Below are 25932 nucleotides of genomic sequence, written 5' to 3'. Positions count from 1 at the left end.
TCTTGTCTCTTTCTGTTCATAATTTAAACAAACAATTTCAGTCACAGTCTGCTGGTAACCTTAGGGGAATAGGAAACAATGCCCCAAATCAGAAAAGGCACAGTTTTCACAACGATGCCAAGTGCCTCCGTTACGAAAGAAACACCGACGCGATTCAAAACATTTTGAGCCATTATCAGCTGTATTTAGGAGAAGCAGCAGAGTTTTAGCCAGGGAGTCGCGGTGGCAGTTTGGCACAGAGTTAAAATCAGCCGGGCGGTTGGCCCGGCGGGTCCTGGGGGTCGCCAGGCGCGGGCCAGGCGATGGGCCTAGGCCCGGCGCGGGCTGCGGGTGCCACCGCGGGCAGCGGCAGCGGGGACACCGCGGAGCCCCTCGGCACGGGCGCTGGGCCCGGGACTCCCCACCGGGGCCTCGCTAAAACGTGCCGCTTTCTCCTGTACCTCACCCATTAGCACCTGGGTGTTCTGGTGTTTATTTCAAGAGAGCTGCGGGGGGGACCTTCCCTTCAGCGGGGCGGGGCAGAGCGGATACGGGCACTACTTTTAACTTTATTTTCGCAGTTACGCGCACGCACGGCGCCGCGGCGTGTTTGGTTTGCTGCAGGAACCGGCAGCCCGAGGCCGGGGCCCGCAGGCCCCTCAGGGCACGCGGGGCAGCGCCCGGCGCCTCCACGGCCACGTCCGCCCGCTTCCTTTCGGACGAGAGCCCGGCGGCGCGCCCCGCGCGGCCCGGCCCGCTCCCGCTCCCGCTCCCGCTCCCGCTCCCGCTCCCGCTCCCGGCCGGACACCAGGGGGCAGGCGGCGCAGGGGCGGGGCGGGCCGCGCCGGGCCGGGCCCATCGATGGGGGCGGCCGCTCTGCGCTCGGCTCCTCCGTCCTGCCTCTCGGCTCTGGATTAGCGAAACTGGCGACGTGGGACGGTCCCCGCCGCCCCCTGCGCCCTGCCTCGCCCGCCGGGGTGAAGCCGGGACTCGGAGCCGGCCGCGGCGCAGCGCACCCAGCCGCGGGGCCGCCGCAGCGTCCCGCAGCGGCAGCGCCGGCGGGACGCCGAGGCGGGGGCAGGCGCGGGGCGGCGCGGCGCTCTCCTGCCGCAGCCCCGGCGGCGGCGAGCGGTGAGAGCCGGCGGCGGCGGCGGGGGGCGGCGGCGGCACCGCGGCGGCGGGGAGCCCCCGGGGGCGGCGGGCGGGCGGGCCAGCGGCGGGCGGCGGGGCCATGGCGCTGCGGGCCCGGGCGCTGTACGACTTCAGGTCGGAGAACCCGGGGGAGATCTCGCTGCGGGAGCACGAGGTGCTGAGCCTGTGCAGCGAGCAGGACATCGAGGGCTGGCTGGAGGGCGTCAACAGCCGCGGCGACCGCGGCCTCTTCCCGGCCTCCTACGTGCAGGTGATCCGCGCCCCCGCCGCCGAGCCGCCGCCGCCCGCCCGCTACGCCAACGTCCCCGCCGGCGGCTTCGAGCCGCTGCCGCCGCCCGCCGCCTTCAAGCCGGCGGCGCAGCAGCCCGCGGCGCCCGAGCCCTTCCCGCTGCCCGCCGCCGCCGGCTACCCCTTCCCGCCGGCGCCCTACGGCGGCTCCTACCAGCCCAGCCAGGGCAGCGATGACGACTGGGACGACGACTGGGACGACAGCTCCACGGTGGCGGACGAGCCCGGCGCCCTGGGCAGCTCCTACCCCGACTACGAGGCGGCGGGCGGCGGCGCCTCCGGCCGCTACCGCCTGTCGACACGGTCCGAGCTGTCGCTGGGGTCCCGCGGCGGCGGCCACCCGGCCGGCCACCCGCACCCGCCTGGCGGCGGCGGCGGCGGCGCCAAGAGCTCGGCCACGGTGAGCCGCAACCTCAACCGCTTCTCCACCTTCGTCAAGTCCGGCGGCGAGGCCTTCGTGCTGGGCGAGGCGTCGGGCTTCGTGAAGGACGGGGACAAGCTGTGCGTGGTGCTGGGCCCCCGGGGCCCCGAGTGGCAGGAGAACCCCTACCCCTTCCAGTGCTCCATCGAGGACCCCACCAAGCAGACCAAGTTCAAGGGCATGAAGAGCTACATCGCCTACAAGCTGGTGCCCAGCCACACGGGTCAGCAGGTACACCGCCGCTACAAGCACTTCGACTGGCTCTACGGGCGCCTGGCCGAGAAGTTCCCCGTCATTTCCGTGCCCCACTTGCCTGAGAAGCAGGCCACTGGCCGCTTCGAGGAGGACTTCATCTCCAAACGCCGCAAAGGCCTGGCCTGGTGGATGGACCACATGTGCAGCCACCCTGTGCTGGCCCAGTGTGATGCCTTCCAGCACTTCCTCACCTGTCCCAGCACAGATGAGAAGGCCTGGAAACAAGGCAAGCGCAAGGCTGAGAAAGACGAGATGGTGGGTGCCAACTTTTTCCTGACTATCAGTGTCCCCGCTGGCCCCGGGGCCGGCCTGGACTTGCAGGAGGTGGAAAGCCAGGTGGATGGCTTCAAAGCCTTCACAAAGAAGATGGACGAGAGCGCCCTGCAGCTCAATCACACGGCCAACGAGTTTGCTCGCAAACAAGTCACTGGTTTCAAGAAGGAATACCAGAAGGTAGGGCACTCCTTTAAGTGCCTCAGTCAGGCCTTTGAGCTGGACCAGCAGGCCTTTTCGGCTGGCCTGAACCAAGCCATAGCCTTCACTGGGGAAGCCTACGACGCCATTGGGGACCTCTTTGCCGATCAGCCCCGACAGGACCTAGATCCTGTGATGGACTTGTTAGCGCTGTATCAGGGGCATTTGGCCAACTTCCCAGACATCATCCACGTCCAGAAAGGTAACATCCTTATGTATCTTCTGAAATGATCAAGTTTTACTTATCAGTGGTATGCACACAGATGTGGGAACCAGGGGCTGAATTTGCTCTGTATCTGGCTTGCTGGGCTTGGGCTGAATCTTTCAGTGTTTACTCAGGTAAACGGATGCTAAAAATACAAAAAAAAAAAAAAACCAAGAGTGAAAATTTTCAGTCTGTGCCAAAGGCCTAAACTTTGGGAATTTTATTGGCTAGAGATTACCATGTTTGGCTGTGCGTGTGAAGTATATATGTATATATACATATGTATAGATATATAAAGGAAACCATATCTGACTATACTACTGACATATTAAAGATTAAAGAGCTTGTTTACCAACAAAGTAGTATGAAAACATATATTACTTTTTTGTATATGTTAGATCTTAGATGTTACATCTTAAATCTCTGATCTAGTAGATATTAAATATGGCGTAATCTGAAGGTACTCCAGTTGTCCATCTTGTTTGAGGTTTGGCCCCATGACATTGTGTTATGTGCATTTTGTGGTGTAAGACATTCAGATGAGATGTTTAAAGCAGCTGGCTTTTGTCTGTTTGGCTATGCACTAAACACTTTTAATGCCTTTGTAAGGCTAATAATCTGCCACAGCGTTCGAAGTAGGAGTTGTTCATCCTCTTATTATCATGAAAAGGTCTGTTAACCTTTCTGCAGCTCTCAAGCCGAAACACGTTTCTCAGATTCTAATTGCTGTTTGTATGGCGCTTTGTGATCCGCTGGAGGGAGAGCACCTCCAGTAAGGAACAAATCATCTGCTACCTAACTAGACGTTTGTTCAGATAAGTAGATGTTTGTAATGCTAAGTATGTGTAGATGATTTTGGTACCGTGGAGTTAACGCTCTTCATATATCCCTTCGCTGTTATATTCCTTATCTATGATTTTCAACTTGAAGATCAGAGGTATGTGGGGATTATAGCTGTAAAAGGGACCAAGAAAGCGTCATATATGCTGTACAGAAATTGGTGTGTGTAACGGTTATAAAACAAAGAAAATATATGAGCTTCTTCTCTGGAAATTTTTTAGAGATCAGTAACTGAAGTTCTGTATCCTAAGTGGCAGAGACTGAATTGTCATCCGTAGTGAATCAGTCATTTTTCCAATTTTGAGGCATTTTCAAGGATTTTGCATCTAGAACAGTACCTTCAGATTTAAGATGAAACAGTTAGAAAAAGCCAGCTTTCAGAAAGTCTGCATTATTACTGGGAAAATCTGAGGAGCTGGAGTTGGTGTGAAGTGCAAAGTAAAGTGACATATTTGTTGCTCTGTAAGAAAGCATGTTTTTCATTAATTACATACATCAAATTCAGATTTTCATTCTCCTGCAGAATGTTGAGAATTGAGTGAAAACTTTGACAAATGTAATGTTATTTTGAAGAGAAAAGGGGAACGTATAATCTAACCTTTGAGGAGTTGTTCTTTTAGCTGGTGTGGCATTGTGTTCTGATAACAACTTTCAAATATTTTTGATTTGGACAGAAGGGTGACCTTGGCGATATCTCATGTTCAGGGGCAGAGAATTTTAAAGTGAGGTGTCAACTAATAGGTTATTTGTAATCTGTGAAAAATTAAAGGGAAGGATTTTTATTAGGTGCAATAAAACAGCAGATAGTGTATACTCTTTAAATAATATATCTTCAGATAGCATATGCTATTTAAATATTATATCTCTAAAGCTTTAAGACTATATAGAGTTCTTTCTTCTAGCATTTTTGGAGACTTTACTTTGAGAAGAGGATCGGCAATAAGAGCATATGTGTTTGACTCAACCAATATTTCCTTCAACTTGTATGTCTTTGCTTCTTCTTTAGTGCTGTTTTAGTTTGCACTTATTAGAAAGATTTACCTTGATGAACTGGGGAAAGTTCTTCTAAATGGGGTTCCACTAGAGAAATACACGAGCATGGTACACGAGTAGAGTAGATATGGTGGCACAACACTGTTCTGAAAGCGTTTGGAGAAGGAGAAACGTACAGTGAGTCTGCACACATGTATTAAGGTTCCATCATCTCTAGACTAACACTTTCTTCCATCGAGTATTATCCCTGGTACTTGTTTGCGTTCAGAAAATGACATAGGCTTGAGAGATCTACATGATCTCTGCAGTGTCCATATTCATCATAGGAAGAGGATTAGAGCTAGGTTACTGGGGTTTTTTTGTTTGTTTTTTGTTTTTTTGGTTTTTTTTTTGCTTCCTCTGCTTCCTCTACTACTTCTTCTTCCTCTTTTTTTGCACAATAGGCAAACTGGAAGAAAACTGAGGGGAAGATCATTTTTCCCCCAGTGTATTGCTGTTTTACCACTCTTAAGAGTTACTAGTAACAAGATATAACTTTTCAATTCCAAATTGTGAACTCCAGCTGAAAATATGAACTGTTTGTTCGGTGTTCTTACAACATAATAGAATTCTTTTAAATTTGCAGTCTGGGAAGGTTGCCAGTATTTGAGAATTATTGTTATTTCTATAGACCAAACAAAAATCTGTTGGTGATAGTAGATCATCTGAAAAACAGAGTTCAAATATATTTCAGTGTTTTATTTTCTAGTGTATGCCTTCGTGTAACAAAGTGACCCAAAAGCGCCCTTAGAGGTGGTAGAAATAGTGGCCTGGTTGACACCTTGCTAAAATGGTCATGGCTTGTAAAAAGATGAACTCTGAAGTTATGAGTGCTTCTCTATTTTTTTTTTTTTTTGCCATAGTGCAAATGCGTTGTCCATTTCAGATGAAAAGCTCAGTTCTCTTCTACACTGCATTTCTACATTCCCCTCATCCTGAGAAACACCAAAAAATAAGGATAACTGTGCCCAAGACATGCCCAGATCTGTGGGTGGAATATTAGATTGCCTTGTCTTGTTATGGGTTTGCTCTGCTGCAGGTAGTTGGACAGCTGCTTCATGTGATTTGGGATTTGAGATTAGATGTAAGGACTCCTTTTTGAATCAAGATTAAATCTGAGTAATACACAAGTTGATTCAAGTGTGTTTTGTGGTATGAATTGAGAAGTCTGCACATGTGCGGCTTTTGACTAATTTCTGCAACATTTTTTCTGCAAAAAGAATGCCAAAGAATCTCTAATCTGCAGACAAAAATTTTACGCCATTTGGGTACTATTCTCCTAGAATTACAAACTAGAAACATAAAACTGTTGCTTTGTCCATGTATTGGCAGGAATGCGTGTTAACCATTGTGCTTTTAGTTCTTCTGGGATGCGGGTTTTTCCACCTCTTGTGTTGAGGACATCATATGTAATTTGAAATGTTTGGGAAGGGATGGGCATTTTGGTCAGTTATATAAACAAAGTAACCAATTATATAGACAAAGTAACCAGGGTATATTTTCAAACTGTTTCTGTTCTTATGTTAATTGTAAATGTTTATGAAATAGCAATAATTTCAACTGGTGATTTCTAAAGATTCACTACTTTCTGTCTCCTTTATGATTTTAAGTATCCAGTGTTTAAGGAATTTGAGGTGAGGAAAAAGTTAAGGTTCCTGACCCAGAAGAGGCAAAAGAAGGATTTGAACTTTGTTGTCCCACGTTCCAGTTGAGTACCAACTTGGCTGTGCTTTGTGAGAGGCCTTACCCGGTACTGTGTGCAGTCCAGTCCAGGTTTGAGAAGATCCATTGGATTGAGTCCTACAGCGAAGCACATATTGAGTTGGGAATCCCACATTTCTGTCTGTAAATACTTCATTTGAGAGTTTCACTGAGAGTGGCGCCAAGGATTTTGGTTCCAAGACATGGATTCCGTGAAGACCGATGGTTGTTTTATAGGTTTTATTTTGAAAACTGAGCCCTTGGGTTAAAAGTGACATCTATAAGGGTAGATGACAGCAGAGCAGTAGGTCTGAGCATCTAAGCATTCAAAAGCATTAATGAATCTATGAATCTCAACCCCTCTTAGGGAAATGCTTCTAAAGTGCTTATATGAAAATAAGCATTGTGCATACCTCTGTTATCTGGAAGATCCAAATTTGTTAGACAAAAATGTATTTAGTTTTCTTTGGCCTGTGGCAAAACATTTGTTGAAGAATAGGATTAAGTTTAGTAGGCTAAAACTAAGCTACATTTTTGTTTGTCATTTTCTTCTTTGGCAGGAGTGGTGTATCTTCCAAGAAATACTAGATTCAATTGCTTTAAGTTTGAGAAGAAAATCAGCTTTCCATCTCCATTTGTCTTTTTCTTGTTACTGAGGTCTACTTGTGGAAATTCCCTAGGCATTCTTAGCAGAATAGTTCCTAAATATTCATTGCTAGGGCTTCACTCAACTGATGAGATCTTCTGACTTCCATAGTCTGCGACGTCAAATGTGTGAGAATTTGAGATAATATATGTTAGTGTTGTAGTTCAGGCTTGTATGTGGCTATCTAGTCTTGATATTTGCTTAGTTGGAGTGGAGAAGTTTTTTTTTTTTTTTCCTTTTCAAGTTTTCTTTGAGGAGTTATTGAGGTCTGTTACAATTTCTGAAAGTGGAAGAAATACTGGTTAACTTAAATGTTTCATATCTACTTTCCAGAATCCTTCTTTGTCTTATTATTATGTTAATGCTAATAGACTCTGGTTATGATTTTTGCAAAACAGGTTTGAGAAAGTAGTTTAAATGTTTTCTAAGATGTAGGCAGCAGATGATTTCCTATACTCCAAAATTTAAAAGAATTATTAAAAAAAAAAAAAACTGAATGATGCTTTTACTTCTTGATCACTGTTTCAGAAAAGTGAAATAAGGCAAATAGTCTTATTTACCTGAAGCAAACTTAATTCTGGACGTTGGCTTTGAAAAATGTCCAGAGTTTGTTTTTACAATATCTTACAAAATTACAGCTGAAAACATATTCCAGCTGGCAATGTATCAAAATTTCAAGCATCAATAAAACCCAGCCCTGAACACCACTGAAACCTGGAGCTCTCTATAACACTTTCAGTGATTCTTGAGGGAGGAAAAAGAGGGGTATGTGTGTTCATGAATGAGTTAGACTGCTCAAAATTCGTACCTAAAATTTTCCATCACAAGGTAAGAGCAGAGCTTTTCTCTCTTGCTTCATTTCTAGCCTCCTGAATTTGTTGTGCGCTCGTGTTCTCTCCTCTCTACCCCCCTTTTTTTTTTTTTTTGCTTTTTTCCCCCTTTTTTCCCCGTATTTTTCTTTGTTCCTCAAATACATACACTTTGCATAGGGTTCAGCTCAGCTAAATTTACTGTCTGAAAGCTAGGCATGTAATCTTAGCCAGATGACCGCTATAGTCAGTAAAAAGAGATGGGTACCTAAGTTTCATCTGTTTAAGGACTTTGATGAGCAGGGATGGATTACTCAAGGACGCTTGTTGTATTTCTTTGCCCTCTCAGCTTCCCATTGCTGTTGCAGGGATGATGTACTGTTTGGCTGCTTGCTACTGAAACGCCCAATGGCATCTTCAGGTTACCAGTGACGGTAACCTGAAGGTAACAGAGACTTTCAGATGGCTAAACTGTGAGACCATCCCCATATTTAGCAGCTTTAATAAATTATAGCTTCCTTGGGGGTAAGTGTGTGTAAATCACACAAAGAACAACGAGTAAGACTGATATAGAGCGATGACCTTATTTGAAAAAGATTAAACAGAAAGAAATATTGGAGCTTCTGTGTCCTATCTGCATGAAGAAAGCCTAAAAGATGTATGAGTTTCCTTAAAGTACATGTTTTCTCCTTTTTCTCCTCCTCCTCCTGCCCCCAGATCTCTTCTTAGCTTAGTTTTCTGAGGGAACAAGATTCCTGCATTCATGATGTGTTTCTGAGTCCTGTTACCTTTTGGAACGTGTTAGCAGATATCCTGCACGTTTGATGAGGAAGAGAGGTTTCATAGATGATAAAAACCCCAGTGAATTTTTCAAAAACAGGTGGCTTAGCAGAGGAAGGATGTAACTGTTCCTCTTGTGGGAGAGGTCACATGCATTACGGCACATCAGAGGGTCCATTCAGACTGCCCATATACATACCAGCAGGCTGGAAATGTTTTGGTCAGAGCTCACACGTTTAGCTCACACCTCTGATCACAGGAAATGCAGTTGTCAGCTCTTGTAAGAACAAGTACTTCTTTTAAGTGCTTGTTCACCTTAGGCGTTAAGGCTCTGTCTACTGGGTAAACCTCGTGAACAACTACAGAGTAGTAGGACAGTGCAGATATTAAGGAAGTAAAAATGATTTCCCTAGAAAGAGGAAGTAATTTTTATTTCACAGACTAATACTTTTTCAGCGTGAAGTTTATGAAGAATCTGGGTGGTGGTAAAGGATCTGTTGTCCTGCTCTTACGGTTGAGAGAGCTCCAGGTCATTCTAAAAAGACTTCTCTTAGAACGGGGAAAGCAAGAATTGGTAGACTGAAAACAGAAAGTAACTCCTGGAACTCTTTCAAGTCTTTGAAAGCACATTATCAAAAACAAACAAGCTGGCCAATTTTTTCTATTTTGCAAGTCACCTTTGAAACAAGGACATGTTTCAACCTTTCCAACATATTTCCATGGCTTTATTGTTAGATTCTGTGTTTGAACAGTTAAAATGCCAAGTTAATGTGTACAGACTGTATAAACCTATGCAGCTGGTACCTTACTTTAAACTGCTTTAAATATAATTTAATTGGTCCCATTAATGTTTTTTACCTTAGATATTTTTATTACAATGAGGAGTCTACTTCTTGTTGTCCCTCCTCAGATACTGCAGTGTTCAGAGTTCCAAGAGAGAGCGTTTAAAGTGCTTTGGGGAAAAAGAGGAACAGTATCCGCATTTCTCTTATTATGTAAATTTTTGGATCTTGACTCTTTTCATATAAATTTACACAGAAGTTATGCCTATGCATATTATATTTGCTCCTCTTCTGCTTAGGACAGTAGTGGAGCTAAGCAGATCACGGTGGACAAACAAATGCCATAAATTGTGCGCTCTTTCTGCTTCCTTCAACCTACGCAGGGAACAGCATCCAAAAGCAGCTCTTTCATAGCATCTCAGTAGAGTAAGGGTATATGAGTAGGTGGACCCTCCATCTGTATTTGCTTCTTTTGATGATGGGATAGCAGTGTCTTTTGCTGCCTTACCTGTTTTCTCCTGTTGATCTACATCTGGTGAATCTCAAGAAAGTTTTGAAGAAGCTATCGTTTAGTGTAATGATGCTTACATTCATTTTGGCAATGACTTATATTCATCATCTGTAGACCTGGAGGAGACATTTCTGCTCATATGCTGTTAACTGATTTTACTGAAAATTAATTTCTGTCATGCATGCACAGCCTCATTCTGATTTAGGTTGTTTCTTGAAGTAAGCATTATGAACATGGCATTTATAAAAGCTGTTAAAAATCTGTAGCATTATTCTGACAGAAAAGTACCTATTCTTAACATCCTGAATGGGAGGAACTAATGTTCAGAAAACCCTATGGCATTTAAACTATAATAGACCAACTTAAAATCTGGAAGAACAAAGATTTATAATAAAAGCCAGTTGAGCCTAGGAAGAGATGAAATGTTGCCATTACAAAGAAATAGGTTTGCATTCTGATTGCATAGAGATACTCACCTCCTTCCTCTTCTTTCTCTGAGCATTGCTATGATAGGAGGCAGGAGAAGATAAGAAAGAAAGCATAACATGTTTACCAGGGGCAGGCGCTGGTCTGTTTGGTGCCATACTTAAATGTAAACTAGTAAGAAGTACTTAAAATCACTGAAAATTTCCATCTTGGTACTTCTAGAAATTGCACTGGCTTAAATTTTCAGGAATATCCACCCTGAAACAATTCAGCGTGATGTGATTTTCAAATGACAAATATACTGTGTTTCTAACAAATAGGAACATATACTGCATTCCTGACACCCTGGCCTAATTTCAGTTCCAGTCCCTTCTGTACCCCCCAGGCTGAAGCATCAGCTAAAGTGTTATCAGAGATAAATTCCTTAAATTGTGCGTGTGAATGCTGAAGAGTACAGACTATCCTAGCACTGGACAAAACTGGCATTATCTAATGCTTGCCTCTTGGGCTGTGGTGCAAAATGCTGTGTTTATGATCATGGAAAACAATATACATAACCTAGCTGGACTATGGCTCTTTTGTTATTCCGTTCGTTTTTAGGAGATCAAATTATGCCTGACAAGCCTCCCTTCAGACAACACTATAGGTACACATAAAGTCAGTAGAATTACTTATTAATACAGTTCAAACATGTGCTGCAGTGGCTAGGATAAGGCAGTTTGTTTGCTGAAAGCACTGTCTGTATCCAGGACACCTAAAGATAGATGTTTCTCTTAAAATCACCGCATTGAAGTTTGAGTGAAAAACTTCCAACTGATTTTGTACCGTTTTTGCATGTGGTTACGTAGCAGTGTAGGGCTTTTTTGTTCTGTTAATGGGGTGATGCTGAGCAGTAGGTGAAATAGACTGAGAATTCTGTAGAAGTTCTGTCATTTATTTTGACATCTTGCTTTCACGTACACTCGCTAGCTGCTTTATGGGCAAACTATGAATTGTTGCTTGCACAGCATTGTAATTAGCCTAGTGATACATTCTTATTGGAGGTGCTGCATGCCAAAACTGGTCGATTTGTCTTTGGGACTTTAGAGCTGAAATGGAGATTGCCAGTGTGTTAATTTCAATATTTTTTCAGCAGCATAAGCATTTTGGAGACTCTGAACGTGCAGAGAACTGATAAAAATCCTCCTAGCTCTGGAAAAATAAATTGGCCAAGTATGCTCTTCTTATCTGTGTGCACACCAACTTGCTACTGTAGGCACAATGCATCTAATCAGATTTAAAATGTAGGAGCATAAGAAAAATGGGATAGCAGTTAAAGATGTACAGAGTTCTTTAACAGTGATAGCTCTTTAAAGTTGAGGGCCATTTGACACTGCATGCTAACACCATCATTAATCAGTTATATATGAATTAAATTAATATCTTTGTTAAAACAAGTAAATGTGATTAGAACTTGTCAAGTTTCTGAATCTCTGGCAAAGGCTGTTTTATTTTTTCATGATCCCTGGATTGTCTAGATTAGACAGTGATTTTGTTTTGGACTGGCAAATATATCTTCCAGTAAAAGCTTTCAGTGGGCTTTGCAACAGGATAAATGGAAGCACAAACAATTCTACCTAACGTTAATTATCCAGCAGTCAATCAATGTTAACCTAAATGTCAGCTGAGCACTGTAGTTCAGGAGCATAGATTTTTAGGATAGTATTATTTTATTGTAATAATGTTTTGTGCAATGGACAAAGAAATAAAAAATAAACCTCAGGTTTTTTTAGTTGCTGTTAGGCTGTAGATTCTAAAAACATTATAGCCATTTTCTCATATCTGTATTAAAAAAATCCTGTCTATACTAAAGTAGCTGCAGTTTCATTTGTTTTATTTTTGTATTTCAAACTTACTTTCATTGTGAAAAATAGAACTTTCTTAAAATATATTTCCACTGTCAAGGAGAACATCGTCATTGAATTAGAAATCTTAGTTTTGAAAATTCTATTTTGTTGCCATTTTCAGAAGAGACAAGTCACTACTACTTTTCGTCTTTAATGTTGAAGATTGCTTTGATTTTTTCCATTTAAAGCTCTAAAATCAGATTTTGGAGTAGTGAGTCGTTCTTTCTTTAGTTACTGTGCTGATACTCTTTCACTGTTATATTTCTTTTATACAGTTAAGTCTTATTAGGGAAGCCTTCTGTTTTTAATTTCATGAAAATTCCCATTATGCTGCTTTCCATTCTATTTCTTGGCCAAAAATGTAAAGAATTTGCAGAATCTTAACTTAGTGTAGGCTTGTTCTACTAATCCTTACTTGTTGCGTTCTTTGCAAATAATCTGTCAACACAGTGAAATCTCCATTCCATTACATGCAATTTTACGGTGTCACTTTGAATTGGGAGAGAGATGGTTGTTTTATTTTTGGGGAGGGGAGGAAGGGATTGGTCCAACAGTACCGCTACCAAAGCTAATATATTTTATACTGATGCTTTCTAGTTCTCCTGCAGCTTATGTTTTGGCCACTTTGAAGTACTATACATTATAGTTAATACATGTGAAAGTTCACAACAGCATATGAATTAGCTAACATTCTCATATAGCAAAGTTAAGTAAAAGTAAGTCTAAAACTTGTTTGTTGATTAAATCTGACTCGAAATGCTTTTAAGTACTGAGCAGTGTGAGCAGCAGCAGCAAAATAATTCATATGCTTTTCAATTGTTAATTCTACTTGTGGAATATTATGTAGTGTTTTGAAAAAAAAATAGGACTAAGTCTATTTTAGGCAGCTTCTAGTTGACTCCCTGTAGAATATAGCAGAAAAAACAGCCTTGGGTTTGCTCTTCCACTTAGTAGAGTTTTATTGCAACCATAAGGGCTAGAAATATCTTTTTTTTTTCCCTTACAAATGGTTTGAAATTCCTAATGTAGCCTTAAAATATGGGTGGAAGTTACTTAAATTCTTGTGCTAACTGTGGAATGCAATTTATTTCTTCCTCTAGAAACAATTTGAAATTTGTGAGGGTAAGTAGCGGACTATGACTGAGGAAAACCTACCATCTGGTTTCTAAAATCTCTCTTACAAATAATGTTCTTGATGTTTAGGTATGGCCAAAAAGCAATTTGCTTATAGGGGAAGATGACACTTAAATTCTAATGAATGGAGTAATGCTTTGCATTGAAGGGTTCATGGTATGATTTCACATTAAATATAGCCTGGTATGGTGTTTCTGCTACTTCCCGTGCGTTGAATCTAATAATTGTGTAGCCATGAGCTGAGTCGGATCAAATTGCTAGGCCATTGACAAAACTAAGCCGCCATCTCCTGCCCCTCCAGGCCAAATGCAGTTTTTTGTTGGATTAATCCTCCTCTAACAACATCTTTGCTAGATGTGGGGTCAGTGGGAGGGCCATGTAGTCTGACTTGTTTTGACAGCAGTCTGCAGTTACACTGGATTAGAGATAGTGTTGTTTCTTCCTCAGATGTTTCTTCGAGAATGGAGGTAAATCAAAACCATGGCTATATGCACGTGGGCTACACAGGGTTTACCTCTTCAAAATTTTAAGCAAAGAGTTGTGGTTAAATAATCTCAGCATTAAATTCCTTGATAAGGAAAGAGTAAACATATTTCTAATTACATTTCTGCTTTTGTGTCCTTTTGTATAACCCATTAAAACAACGTACTGAATATATTTTTTTCTCCCTTCTTTTTAGCGATGGTGTCTTATATTAGAAATGGTGTCTCAAAGTAAAGGTAAAGCAAAGGGAGTCATTAGAGTTCAAAGTTCTCCCTTGAATATTGAGTAGCATATTTTAAAAGACACACCACAGAAGCCTACTGTTAGGGCTGCATATTTATAATTAATAGGAGGGACAGCTTAATGGCATGGAAGTGCAAGTTAATTTAGCTTCTCATAAGAAGTAATGCACCGAACTTTATTGTGTAGTTTGCTGACTGTGCAAAGATAAAAATTATTTATTGCATAGGTAATTTTATTTTCTCAGAATTTCTCAGTTGTAACTGTTGAAAGATACCCCTTGTTAAACTTTGAGTTTCTTTAAAGAACACAATGTTTTCTGACTCTAATTTACTTTCCTTGTGAGGGAGCAGTCTTTCAGAGGAACCTTTGTACTTTGACACAAATTCTTCGAGGAGGCTGTCTTATCGAAGCTTATTGGCTAGTGGACCTCAAAGGAGGCATTCAAGAATGTGGTGTTCTTTGTTTTTGCCATGCTTTCCACTGATACAAAGGCCAGAATGATCACCCTCCACAGACTTTTTGTCATTTATGGCTACTATGTTTTTCTGCATCATTTATGAATGTCTCTTAGGTTGTTAAAAGTTAGTGCAATAGCTTGTTTGAAGCAACTGATTGCCACATGTCATCTTTCCATCCTTTGGAAGCACTGCTGCTTCTTGCCCACCGTGCAAACAGTCACTCCAGCGGTGTATCAGGCAGCAAACACATCCCTTCTGTCCCTGCTGAAGCCAGTTAGTGGAAGACAAAGAGCTGTCATGTGAGATGCAGACCATACTGTGTGGCTGGCACTCAACTTACTTCTTCATTCCTCCTCCCACCCTCCCTCCCCCAAGTTCCATTAAAATGTATTTCAGAAAATGTTTGTAATATATCTGGGAGAACAGCAGGACTAAGTTTCCCCTTTTTTGTCTTCTCATGTCTTCTTCCATTCCCTTTGCACTTATTTTGAAATCTTTAACCTGGAATGTAAAGAATAACAAAAACATGGGTATTTGCTGAAAGAAGTAGTGTTATAATAATCATAATATTTGTAATACATATGTGTCTGTTTTCTGACTATTAGTGAAAGAAATCTATTTGCTCTATTTTAGCATAATTCATCACCAAAGTGAAAGAAATACTTGAGCAACTGCGGTCATAAAACATTAGATTATAGGATCTTAAAAATCAACTTGTTGGCTTTTGCAAGCTAGTTGAGTTTTGAAGTTCAGTATTTTGGACTGAGATACTGAAGATGTTGATATATTGGTGACTTAATGGATGTCTACAGATTGCAGACCTGTGTGACTTCAAAGGGTGCTTACTGCTGCTTCAAGTGCTGTCTTTTAGAGAAGTTGAGCTCACTCATTTGTGTTTAATCCCATATTCCTACCCCATATGCAGTACTGCTGTATGCAGACAAATCCCTGCTGTTGCAGCAGTTCCTCAGATGTATTTCAGAAAAGACTAATACAGTTATAAACAGTATCGCTCATTACTGCTTTTGTTTTTTAAGACTCTAGCAAGCCCAGTGATAGAACAGATGTCCATTGTACTAAGCACTGTACAAATACAGAGTAAAAAGGGGCTCCTGCCCCAGCGAATTTCCTAGCTCTAGGCTTGTCTTTATTTAGATTACTAACTTAAGATACAGCTGAAGTTTTTCTCTTGACTGCTGTATGCAAAACTCCAAAGCTGATGTTCAGGTGCTACGCTGAGGAGGGGCGGACACACAGCAGTGTGAAGTTGGTACACTTCTAAAAGTTGCTACCGTTACTTGGCTACTGATTGCTCATGCTGCCAGGTGCAGGGGAGATTTGGCTTTGAGTGAGATGCAGGAGTTGGGTGAAGGGCGGTCGTGGTTGCAGGTCTTCTTGAGCTGAGCCCCATGACATTTGCTTTCCTGTCACGTTGCGGGCTGCAGCTTGGCCTTGTGACATCCCTGCTGAACACGTGAAGAACCAGTGCAGGGTTGCTGCTGGTCGACTGATCGTATCATACAACTGGATGTGATCCATTCCACATGCATAAAGGAGAGCTTGGTGACATGCATGCATCTGCATGAGTTTGCATGTCTGTATACATACTTACAGTGCGGGGCGGGGGGGGAAGTGAATACAAGCTCAAGAAGAGATTAAAACACACCCTTAGTTAACTGTTCACGCAATCTTAAAGCATTTGTAGTGGTAATAAAACTGCAGGTGGTAGGAAAATGCATGGTTTAACCCAAACCTGAGTGGTCTCAAGTTCAGAGCTTTTTTTTTAATGTATTTGACTCTTTCTGCCTCATTGCAGCCTCATAGGTTCACGTGGCCTGCCAGTTTGTTAGTTTAATACACTTTTTTTTTTTCCTGATAACTCCTCAACACGTATTTAAGTTGCCATTCATATTGTGTATTTCAAAGCTTGGAACTATTTATTTCTATCAAGAATTTTACATTGTCCATGTCTTCTTGGCTGCTAGCACCATATTATAAAAGTTCCATATTAAATGTATTTAAATCGTTTTGCGTTGTCTAATTGCATACATCAAAACAAGCACCGAAAGCTGCGTGTTTCTCTTAAGCCTTTGTCAGAATTCGGTGAGCATCAGTGTCTAACATCAGGTTTTGGACAGTGAAAAACAGCATTAGCATTTGCTTTTCCCCACCTTCAAAAACAGAAATGGATATAGCACAGCTTTTTCAGCATTTTTGATCCAGGCCCTCTTTGCTGCATGAAAGCTAGTCCTAATCAGTGGAACCAGATCTCCTAACAGAAAGTCTTTTTTGTTGGACTAGAAGCTTTAAATGCATAAGCAATTTTTTTACAGAATCTTCAGAGCTGGAATTTTAAAAAAAGAAGTGCACACACACACACACGTACGTACGTACGTACGTACACGTGTGTGTGTATTCTGTCACTCCTGGAACAGTGCATTCATGTATATTTATCCCAGACATGTATTTAGCAGATTTCCTTAAGCTAATATGCATTAGGAGGTGGGTGCTTCTGTTTCTTTTCCTTAAAATGTGTTTGAGCTTTTTCTAGGGCTACCATAATTTTCTTTGAAATATGTCTTGCTCTTTTGATTGTCCAAACCAATATTTGATAAGTTAGGATCTTTAAAATCAGAAACCAGCAGGTGTATTAGGCTGGAGGGGGGTTGGCCAGCCTCAGCAGCCTCAGGGGACAGCACTGGGGCTGGAGGGGTGAGGGGGAGGCGTCAAAGGGAGAGTGAGGAGTTTGGCATTTCAGAGGAATATAGAGATTTGGGGCAGAGCCAGGAGCGAAGGCTTTGGATTAGGTGCTTAGGGCAATGGATAGATTAGTGGGGGTGAGGGGGAAATGCGTGGAGGGAGAGGTTTTGTGGTATGTAGGCTGTGGTGAGAAGGGTTAGAAGTTGTGGGCCAGGAGAGGTTAGAGGTTACCGTGGGACCCTTACCCCAGCCAGACATCTCTGACTAAGACCTTCATTTTCAGGCAGGGGATGGACGCAAGGAACTCTCTTCTCCCTTTTTTCCTCGCCCTGTTGTCCTCCCTCTTTTGCAATTAGAAACATGTGACCTGCTGAGTCGTTAAAAAACAGGTCTTTAATTTTTATGTAATTCTGAAATTATTTGACCTGTACTCTCTGAAACTTCTAATTTTCTCAGTTTTGGGGAAACCAGGGTTGCAAATCACTGCTGTGAGGGTGAAATTACAATGTATCAGTGTCACAAGCCACAAACAATCCTGCGCCTGCATGTGCTTGAATTGTTGCACCCTTGACTTCAATGAATCGCTGTTGAGGCTCAAAGCTTTGCTCATGTGAATTCAGATAAAAGAGTCGTAGGCTACAGAGATATACCCTGAGAACATTTGAGGGTAAAGCTGTTCGAAAAGCTATGCAAACTAACAACACTTTTTGCCAAGACTTATTAAAATAGATGCTGAACAAATTACAAATGGTATTTTAGAACAAATGATTTATTTTGCTTTTTAAAATATGATGCATGGGATTTTTTTCTGTGCGTTTTGGAAGGTTTTTTTTTTTTTTACCCTAAATGTAAGCCAAAATTTTTCTCTGTTACTGTAACATTGTTTCACTAATAATTCAACACTGAATTTAGAGGTACTTCAAAAAGCAATCAAGTTCATACTTAAGCCTAAGTATAAACTCATGTCATACATTGCTGATCTCCAGTTGTAACCTATCTAGATTTTAAAAGAAGCTCCACTATAGTATCAGCATGAATCCATATGTATTGGCACAAGAGTATTAGTGGTTGCAAGTTTTCCCCTTGCATTCCTTTTCCTAATTATGTCTCTTTTTCTAATGTCAGAAAAAGGTATAACGCATAATATTCTGCTATGGAGGGTTTTCATGTTTATTAATGTATAGTTTTTACAGATGTAAAATAATTTGAAGATTATAAAAAAAATTTAATTATACTTTCAGCTGCTGATGCTGTAAGTTCCAGTATTTTTTTTCCAGTTTGGTCATCCTAGAAATAACATTTAAAGCTGTTTCCCCACATCAGAACTGAAGAGTTGTCATGTTTATTTAACCAACTCCATCTGGCTTCCAGTAAGTCCCAAATTTCAGTTTTTCACAGTTTTGCATGGATTCCTGCAATGCAGACAAAACGTAGAGAAAATTTTTACTAAGCCTCTTTTCGTTTGTCAAAAGAAGTGTCCTTCTTGCATGAGTGGGAGTTAACAAAGATATTTCAGATCACACTCTGCCTCACAGATTCCTTGCTCTTTAAAGGAAAAATAGAGATCTTCTGGCACAGACTTACGTCCTGTTGCTTGCTGTGCTGCCTGTGGAAAGGTTTTTCGTTTGTGTTTTTTTGGGCCAGGCTGGAGATGATGAGGTCAGTCGGCCGCAGGGGCCGGTGCCAAGCGTTAGCTGCCATGCGGGGAAGGTGCGGCTGTGAGTCAGGCCGTGCCGCCTCGCCGACAGCGCCTGCCCCCCGCCTCTCTCTAGCTGCTCGGCGCACCGGCTTCAGCAGCCAGAGTGAGGCCTTTGGTTTGCGCTTGTTTTGTTAGCACTGTTATTGCCATAGTTGAGGGGGGGAAAAAAAGGGGAGGGGGTCCATATGGTCTTTCTGCAGTTACATCACCACAGAGAGGAATTTTTTAAGCTCTGGGCTGAGAGCTCATACTACGGCTGCAAACAGAGAAGTTGCCACGTAGAGTGCAGCCTAAATGCAAATTAAGGAGAAAAAGAACATGAGTTCAAGAGTAGAGAAGTAGTGATTACAGAGGAGATATTTTCCAAGTGTTGGTTATTAAAACAAAAGAAAAACAATTCAGCTGCCCTCAGTTAAAAAGTACTTGCTAGATATTTAATGGAGAAAACTGATGCGTGCTTCTCTGATTTTAGGAATTCCGCATTTTATTTATAAGACACAAACCCCCATTCCATTACCAAAATGAAACAAACTTTGCTCGCCAAGTCTACCAAATCATCTGTTATTTTAACGTGACTCCAGTTTACCCTCAGTTCTAACTCGTTCCCTGGTGAGACATTAAAGACAGGACAAAAGATGACATGCGCTACCTGGTGGAATGCCAAACGCATTTGAATGAAAAGCCCTGAGCAGTGGCCGTGCTCCCTGGTTGCCCTCCTACATTGCTGTGTGCAGCAAACCCCAAAGTAGCTGCGCGCAAGATCTTGTTCCACTGCAGCAAATCTAAATTGCAGAGTTTGTGTGTCGGAGTACTTGGGGAAGGAGTATTCAAAATGGCTTATTAAACAGGCAAAGGAGGGAAAGAATGCAAGATAATATTACTGTGGATAAACTGTATTCTTACTGTTTAATATTGTTTACTACGTATGTGGTTTCAGGCTGACAAGAAGACAAGATTTCTCCCCCAGTAGATAGATAGGACGTTGTCCCCCTTACAGACGCATAGGTAGAGAGGCTTCTCTGTTAGCTTGCTGACTAGTTTCTGCTGACTGTAGGGAGCACAGAAAAGCATTTCTTCAAGGAAATGTAAAGGGAGTCCTGTCAGAGAACTGTAGTCACTTGTGTGATATGAAGTGTAATATGAAAGGACAGAGTTATTTAAGACATTAGAAATAGGTGAAGGAACAAGTAACCTACAGGTGGTCATAAAGGCTATGAAAAATGTCATAAGACTAAAATTTTGCAAGAAGAGAAAAGAAGTGTTGGTATGACTGTCTTTAGTTCTATGATTAAAATATATATGTAATATTTATGCAGTACCTTAATTCTGGGAAAATGAGTGCATGAAAATGAATGTCTAGGACACACCTTAGTATTCTGTGTCAGTATTTGAGCCTGATTTTGGCACTTTTCTGTTTTTGTAAGATTTGTGTGCTTTAATTAGCTCTTTGGAGGAGGAAAGCTATCAGTTCTTTTGCTCTATTTTTCTTGTAGCTCCTGCAGGACTGTGTTATCTCCACCTGGACTTCTACAACTTGGAAATAAGCTTTTAGATTCTGTAGTACTGAGGGACTAATTGGGGGATATCTATAGTGTAAAAGCACAATGTCAGATTTGTCAGATTTTGTGTATTCAGATCTCATTTTGATGCCTCACATTATTGAAAGTTAGATTTCTGTATGAGGTTATTTTTATGGTGTTTACGTAGGCTTAAATCCATCTGACTAGTTTTCTAGTGCTCTAATTTTTTCCACTGCTAGTATATTCATCAGTCATTCTCTAAAGGACACTATCTGATTTTTAAGATTGTGAAATAGAAGTGTTTTTCCTATACTAGCTTTTGCAAGCTAGATCCTTAAAAAAAATTTTTTTGACAACGTTCGCTATTCTGTGATTCTTCACTCTGAAAAAGTTTGTATTGCTTTCCAACATTAATAGTAAGATCTTCTGGAGTGCATTGATATCAGTAAAAACCCATAGCTACAACTAAGAGCTACAAAGTCTTCAGGGTCATGCCCTTCACTCTGCCCTGGTAAATTTAAGTCCAGGACAAGTCAGTTTCTCCTTTGCTGTGTTTTATGTTCAATGACATAATCATTCAGCCTTCATACAGGTAGAATGTAATTTGAGTTACTTCTCTTTTAGCAGCCCATTTTATCTGTTAAACCTTGCTTGCTTGCATGTCGCCTCTATGCCAACCCTTTATGTTTTCCTACAAAAAAATTATGAATATGATATAGGTTTCTTACATAGGCTTGGGAAATGCAGTATTTAACAGCTGATCTAATTAACAGCTATCTGTATAGCTAATCATTGTTCTGAATTTTTCCCAAACATAATATCCAGATGGTGAAATTTTTATGCTGCGGATTTTAATATTGCAGTTGTAAAAATAGTTAGTGTATATATACATATATGTGTATATATAAATTCAGAATGTCTTATACAAATTCTTGTCATTATTAAATCACTTGTTAAAATACAGTAGTCAAGTGTACATTGTCCTCACAGTTCAACTGTTTTGTTTTGTTCTTTACACAGGAGCCCTTACCAAAGTAAAGGAGAGTAAGCGGCATGTGGAAGAAGGGAAGATGGAGCTCCAAAAAGCTGAGGGCATTCAAGAACGCTGTAACATTATTTCTTTTGCAACCCTAGCAGAAATTAATCATTTCCACAAAATTCGTGTGAGGGACTTTAAATCACAGATGCAACATTTCTTGCAACAGCAAATACTCTTTTTTCAAAAAGTGACACAAAAGTTAGAAGAAGCTCTTCACAAGTATGACAGCGTTTAATCTCTGAACTTTGATCTGTGAACTTTTCTCAGTATGAAAATGACTTCAGCAGCAGAGCAGATGCTGCTGTTGTTAAAGAAGTATTTCCAGTGGTAGATGGTGGTACAACGATGGTTTTGTGTTCACCTGGAATCCCAGTTTAATCTGATTATGTAGAAAGGAAACAGTTATATGGCTATTTAGTAGAAACAGTACCACGCATTGTAACTAAGTTATACTGTGTATGCCGACACTACCATTGTAACTTTTTTCGAAATAATGAGTATACTATTTGCCTTATTGCTTTTTGAAGTATGGTATTTTAGTGCATACTTTGTAGACCTCAAAACCCTTTGGGTCTTTAAGGAAGCTGGCTAGAGAAAAGCCTGCCTCAGATGCCTTTTTACTCTCCTAGATTTGGATTTCCTGAATTCAAACAAATCTCTGTTTACAGACTCCTCCTAGAGCAGCTATGTGATTCTGTGCCTTTAGACTCTATTTTTCCTTTTCTAGTAAGTCACATTTTTATGATTGACTGAAGGGTTGATGCCTATGACAGGAACTGATTATGAAACCTCACATTAACTGGAAAAAATCAGCTGCCATCCAGTTTGCACAGCAAGTACTGTCTTTCAACAAACGTTGGCTCAAAAAGGAGAATTTAAAATCAATTCACGCTTTCCCTGAAAATGGAGCCTACTTGTTACAAGTACTAGGATGTTAAGCACAAATACAAAAATGCAACACCACTAAATCCCCTTTCCTGAAAGAATATTACATTGAGAGGTTTTGTGATACAAAACATTAGTGTGAGTGGAAATTGGAAGAGCTAGCCTAATAAAAATGATGTTTATCAAGGGGATATGAATGCAAGCTAAGTGGCTAACACTTTTTTTTACGTTTGAAATGATCTGCTAATTGTTCAGTTGCTTATTCAGTTTAATTTCAGACTTGCATCTACATTGCCAGTTGACTGAATTGAGACTCCACTGTGATTCATTAATTTACTAAGTTACAGATTTTCAGGGATGTTCAGTAACATAAATGATCTGAAATCAGTCTTGACTGAACTGACTTGGAAAACAGGTGGCATTTCTATGTTCATAACACTCAAGAATTAACAATTGTCTTAATTTTTTTATAAATATTTTTGACAAGCAGGGTGCATTTATATATACATAAACACTATCTTCTTAAAGAGTTTTCTGACTTATTTCCCTTGAATTAAGTCTGAAGTTTGTGTTTAACCTATTGGTTCCCTTCTTGTAGGTCGGTATGAGAGAGGGTTTTTATTTATCCTATCTTTTTTTTCTTAAACAAAAATAACAAAACCTTCCAAGGAAGCAAAATGTTTACTTTTTTGTTTTTAATTAAATTAATCACAGGTAGCTTACACAAACAAAAGCCTGGAAAATGGAGTTAAGTGATAGTTACGTTTAAGTACAAATCGTTCCTGACCTATATTTCAGAAACGTACAGTACAGCTCTGCCACTAGATCATGTCACTTTCTCTAGCTTAACCCCACACCACTGTTTTAGAGGAAGAAATTTAAGAATGTAGTTTGTTTTTTTTTTAAGATTCATCCCAAAATGCTTTGAAATTGCTATTTTGAGTACTTTGCATACAGTAGTGCTGCTAATATGTACACAAATAAAAAATACAAAATGATGAAGTGGAAAAAACAGTATTTGTGAAAGAAAGGACAATCAATGAGGAAAGAAACCATTTGTAAGCCATTAAAAGAAAGATGCAAAAACCAACATGGAGGAAATAAAATATGGAGCATGGTCCTAGGGCTGACTTGCTCTTTATTTTCCTCATGATGTCTCATTCTACATTCAAAACTCACTGCTTCCCATAATAGTTCTTCCCATACAGTACTCCAGCTTCCCATACATAGTTTAGTTCCTTGAGATAGTGGTGAGCTAGTTCTGAGCTGATTTCCATGGCTTATGTTCGCTTAAGCCAGGTATTGTTTTATTAAATATCTTTGCAGCAATTAGGTCAGACTACAAATTCATTCTACACAGAGGTGTTAAGACCTTTTCAGAAATTGGTCTTGGTCCAGGTGAAGTATTTTAGGAGCTTAGTATTAATGAAATGTACATGTCCGGGAGAAATTAAGCTGTGATATGTATACATACAGCATTATCAGACAGGTACAGTTTTCCCAAATAAACTGTCATGGCCTTCACCTTACTTTCTCATTTGTCAATTTTTGGTGTGGTGTTTTAAATTTGTTAAATGTGAGGTACAAAAATAGCTTGACTGGAATCCTGGATCTGAATTGTTCAGAGTTTGAAAAGGTTCAAATCTGCACCCATGCTAGCAGTCTTCCTTTTTTTCCTCACTCATTATAGGGAGTTGGACTGAAACTGAGATAGGAAGCCCGAGCCCTGTTAATTCTTACAGCAGTACGTGGGAACTACAGTTTTAATTTTATTTGGAACAAGCATTATGTTGGCCACTCATTTCTGACTGACTACTGGATGGCATGATCTGAGGACTAAGTATGCTCTGCAGTAAGGTGAATGTAAATCACATGGCACTCTGAATTCATCAATTGAAATCTAACAAGACTTCTATAAAATCAGTAAACGGGGAGAGCATATTAGCTCCATAGCTTAATGTTAGCTGCCTTTGTTTTATACCATTCCTGTAACTTGTTTTAGCTGCATAACAATTTTTGCATTGATGATAATAAGTATTTGGAATACTTGTTGTGGGGGGAGGGAGGATGAACTCCTGAAAGCTGCAGGATGGACCCACTGAGGTACTGGTTTCTGTGAAAATGTTCAATCCAATGGAAAACTGTAGAGTAAACACATAAGTGGAATATATCTACTTAAAATGACCGGCAAGTGGAGTATGGATGTCTCTATCTAAATTACAGTTTTTATATTTAAAAATTAATAGCCTGCTAAAAGGATTAGGTCAGTTTGTTCCGTAGCCCTTTTGTTGTGTTATGATTGCAGAGGAGACAATTGCCTCTCCTTATGACTTGTGCATGTTTTTTCTAGTTTCTCTCTACCAGCTTCAGGGTCAAATGGCATGGTACACTTGATTTAGGAGTGTGTCATGGACAACCCAGATTAGAGAGATCAGTAGGAAAGTTATGTGATGATGCAACACTGAAGCACCAGCAGAATTTCAGAAGATTTTAAAAATGGAAGAATATGTTGCATATAAAATTGATGTGCTTTTAGAAAATGTTAATGAACTGCCTACATTGAAATCACGTATATTATTTTATGACACATGGGTATCTTTGTGGTGAATTCCAAGATTTTATTTGCTCATTATTTTGCCAGACCTACTCTATTCCAGCTAACATCTTCCATGCTGGTTGTCTTCTCCAGCTTGAATTCTTTGGGGAAACTTAAATGAGAGTTGTTCTGCTATTTCTAAGAATGAGGACAGAAAAAATGTTTTCTCATCTTAAATTCTTCAAATAGTTTTGTTGAAAAGTTCTAATCCTTTCATACTTTGGAATAAGGACTTGAAATTTGGCAGAATTTTTACCTTTTACATCCTCAGATATGCTGCACTACCCGTGAAAATACTTCCAGGTTAAACCATGGTTTCTCCAGCCCTACTGTGCTGAAGTTTGATGTATAAATTTTCTGTAGCTTCCATTTGCTCCAGGCAGGTTCTGAACTTGGTCAGCTGCACCTAGATGAGATTTCTCTGTAATTGTTTTTCCCTTCATCCTGAAGTGGCATAACCTCCCAGACCAGAACCTGAGCAAAGAGACTGTCTGTAGGTCCTAGTGTTGCTCGTGTTTGTACCTAGCCATGAGAGGAGAGAACAAGCTGTCTGAAGTGGGGTCTGACAGCTAAAGCAAGGAGGACCACATGGGGACAAAGATCAGAAAAGGGCTGGAACAGAGACCCCTCGGCAACCAAAGTCTGTTCCTCTAATACCTGACCTTGGTCTTCCAAAGCATCAGTGTCCTTTTGCTGTCACTAATAGCTCTAATAAACAGATGAAAATGCAGATTAAATTCATATTCCTCTATTGATAAGGATGGCAACTTTTTTTTCTCTCATTATCAGTTGCTTTCTTTACTCAAGGATCAAAGGTCTGGTATGGCAGTTAAAAGGTTTAAAACTTGCTGATGAAGTGTAGGTTTAAGGACTGGCAGAGATGACGCAATGCAGCTGTATGATGTAGCTACATGAGTGTCAGCAGAGTTCCTTGTGCTGTATTATCTGGAGTTTTTTTTGGGGGGGGGGAGTGAGAGAAGAGACAATT

General features: G+C 41.0%; 1 protein-coding gene across 7 annotated transcripts in view; it reads left to right on the top strand.

The window, feature by feature from the left end:
• The first annotated feature begins 1159 nt into the window (after positions 1-1159).
• Positions 1160-25932, top strand: part of LOC104146900 (sorting nexin-18) — a 34130-nt gene continuing 9357 nt past the window's right edge. For 6 of the 7 annotated variants that reach the window (XR_011137404.1, XR_011137402.1, XR_011137403.1 and 3 more), the window contains exons 1-2: positions 1160-2771; positions 21445-22189. Coding sequence is in view for 1 of the 7 variants with exons in the window: in XM_009679191.2 (XP_009677486.2) it covers positions 1211-2771; positions 21445-21698 (1815 nt within the window). In the remaining 6 variants the exon portion in view is untranslated. Of the gene's footprint in view, positions 2772-21444; positions 23874-25932 lie in introns of those variants that run through there. The other variant, XM_009679191.2, reaches the window with a different exon arrangement.

Source organism: Struthio camelus, chromosome W (genome assembly GCF_040807025.1).
Source record: "Struthio camelus isolate bStrCam1 chromosome W, bStrCam1.hap1, whole genome shotgun sequence".
NCBI lineage: Eukaryota > Metazoa > Chordata > Aves > Struthioniformes > Struthionidae > Struthio > Struthio camelus.
This window is presented reverse-complemented; position numbering and strand designations above follow the sequence as displayed.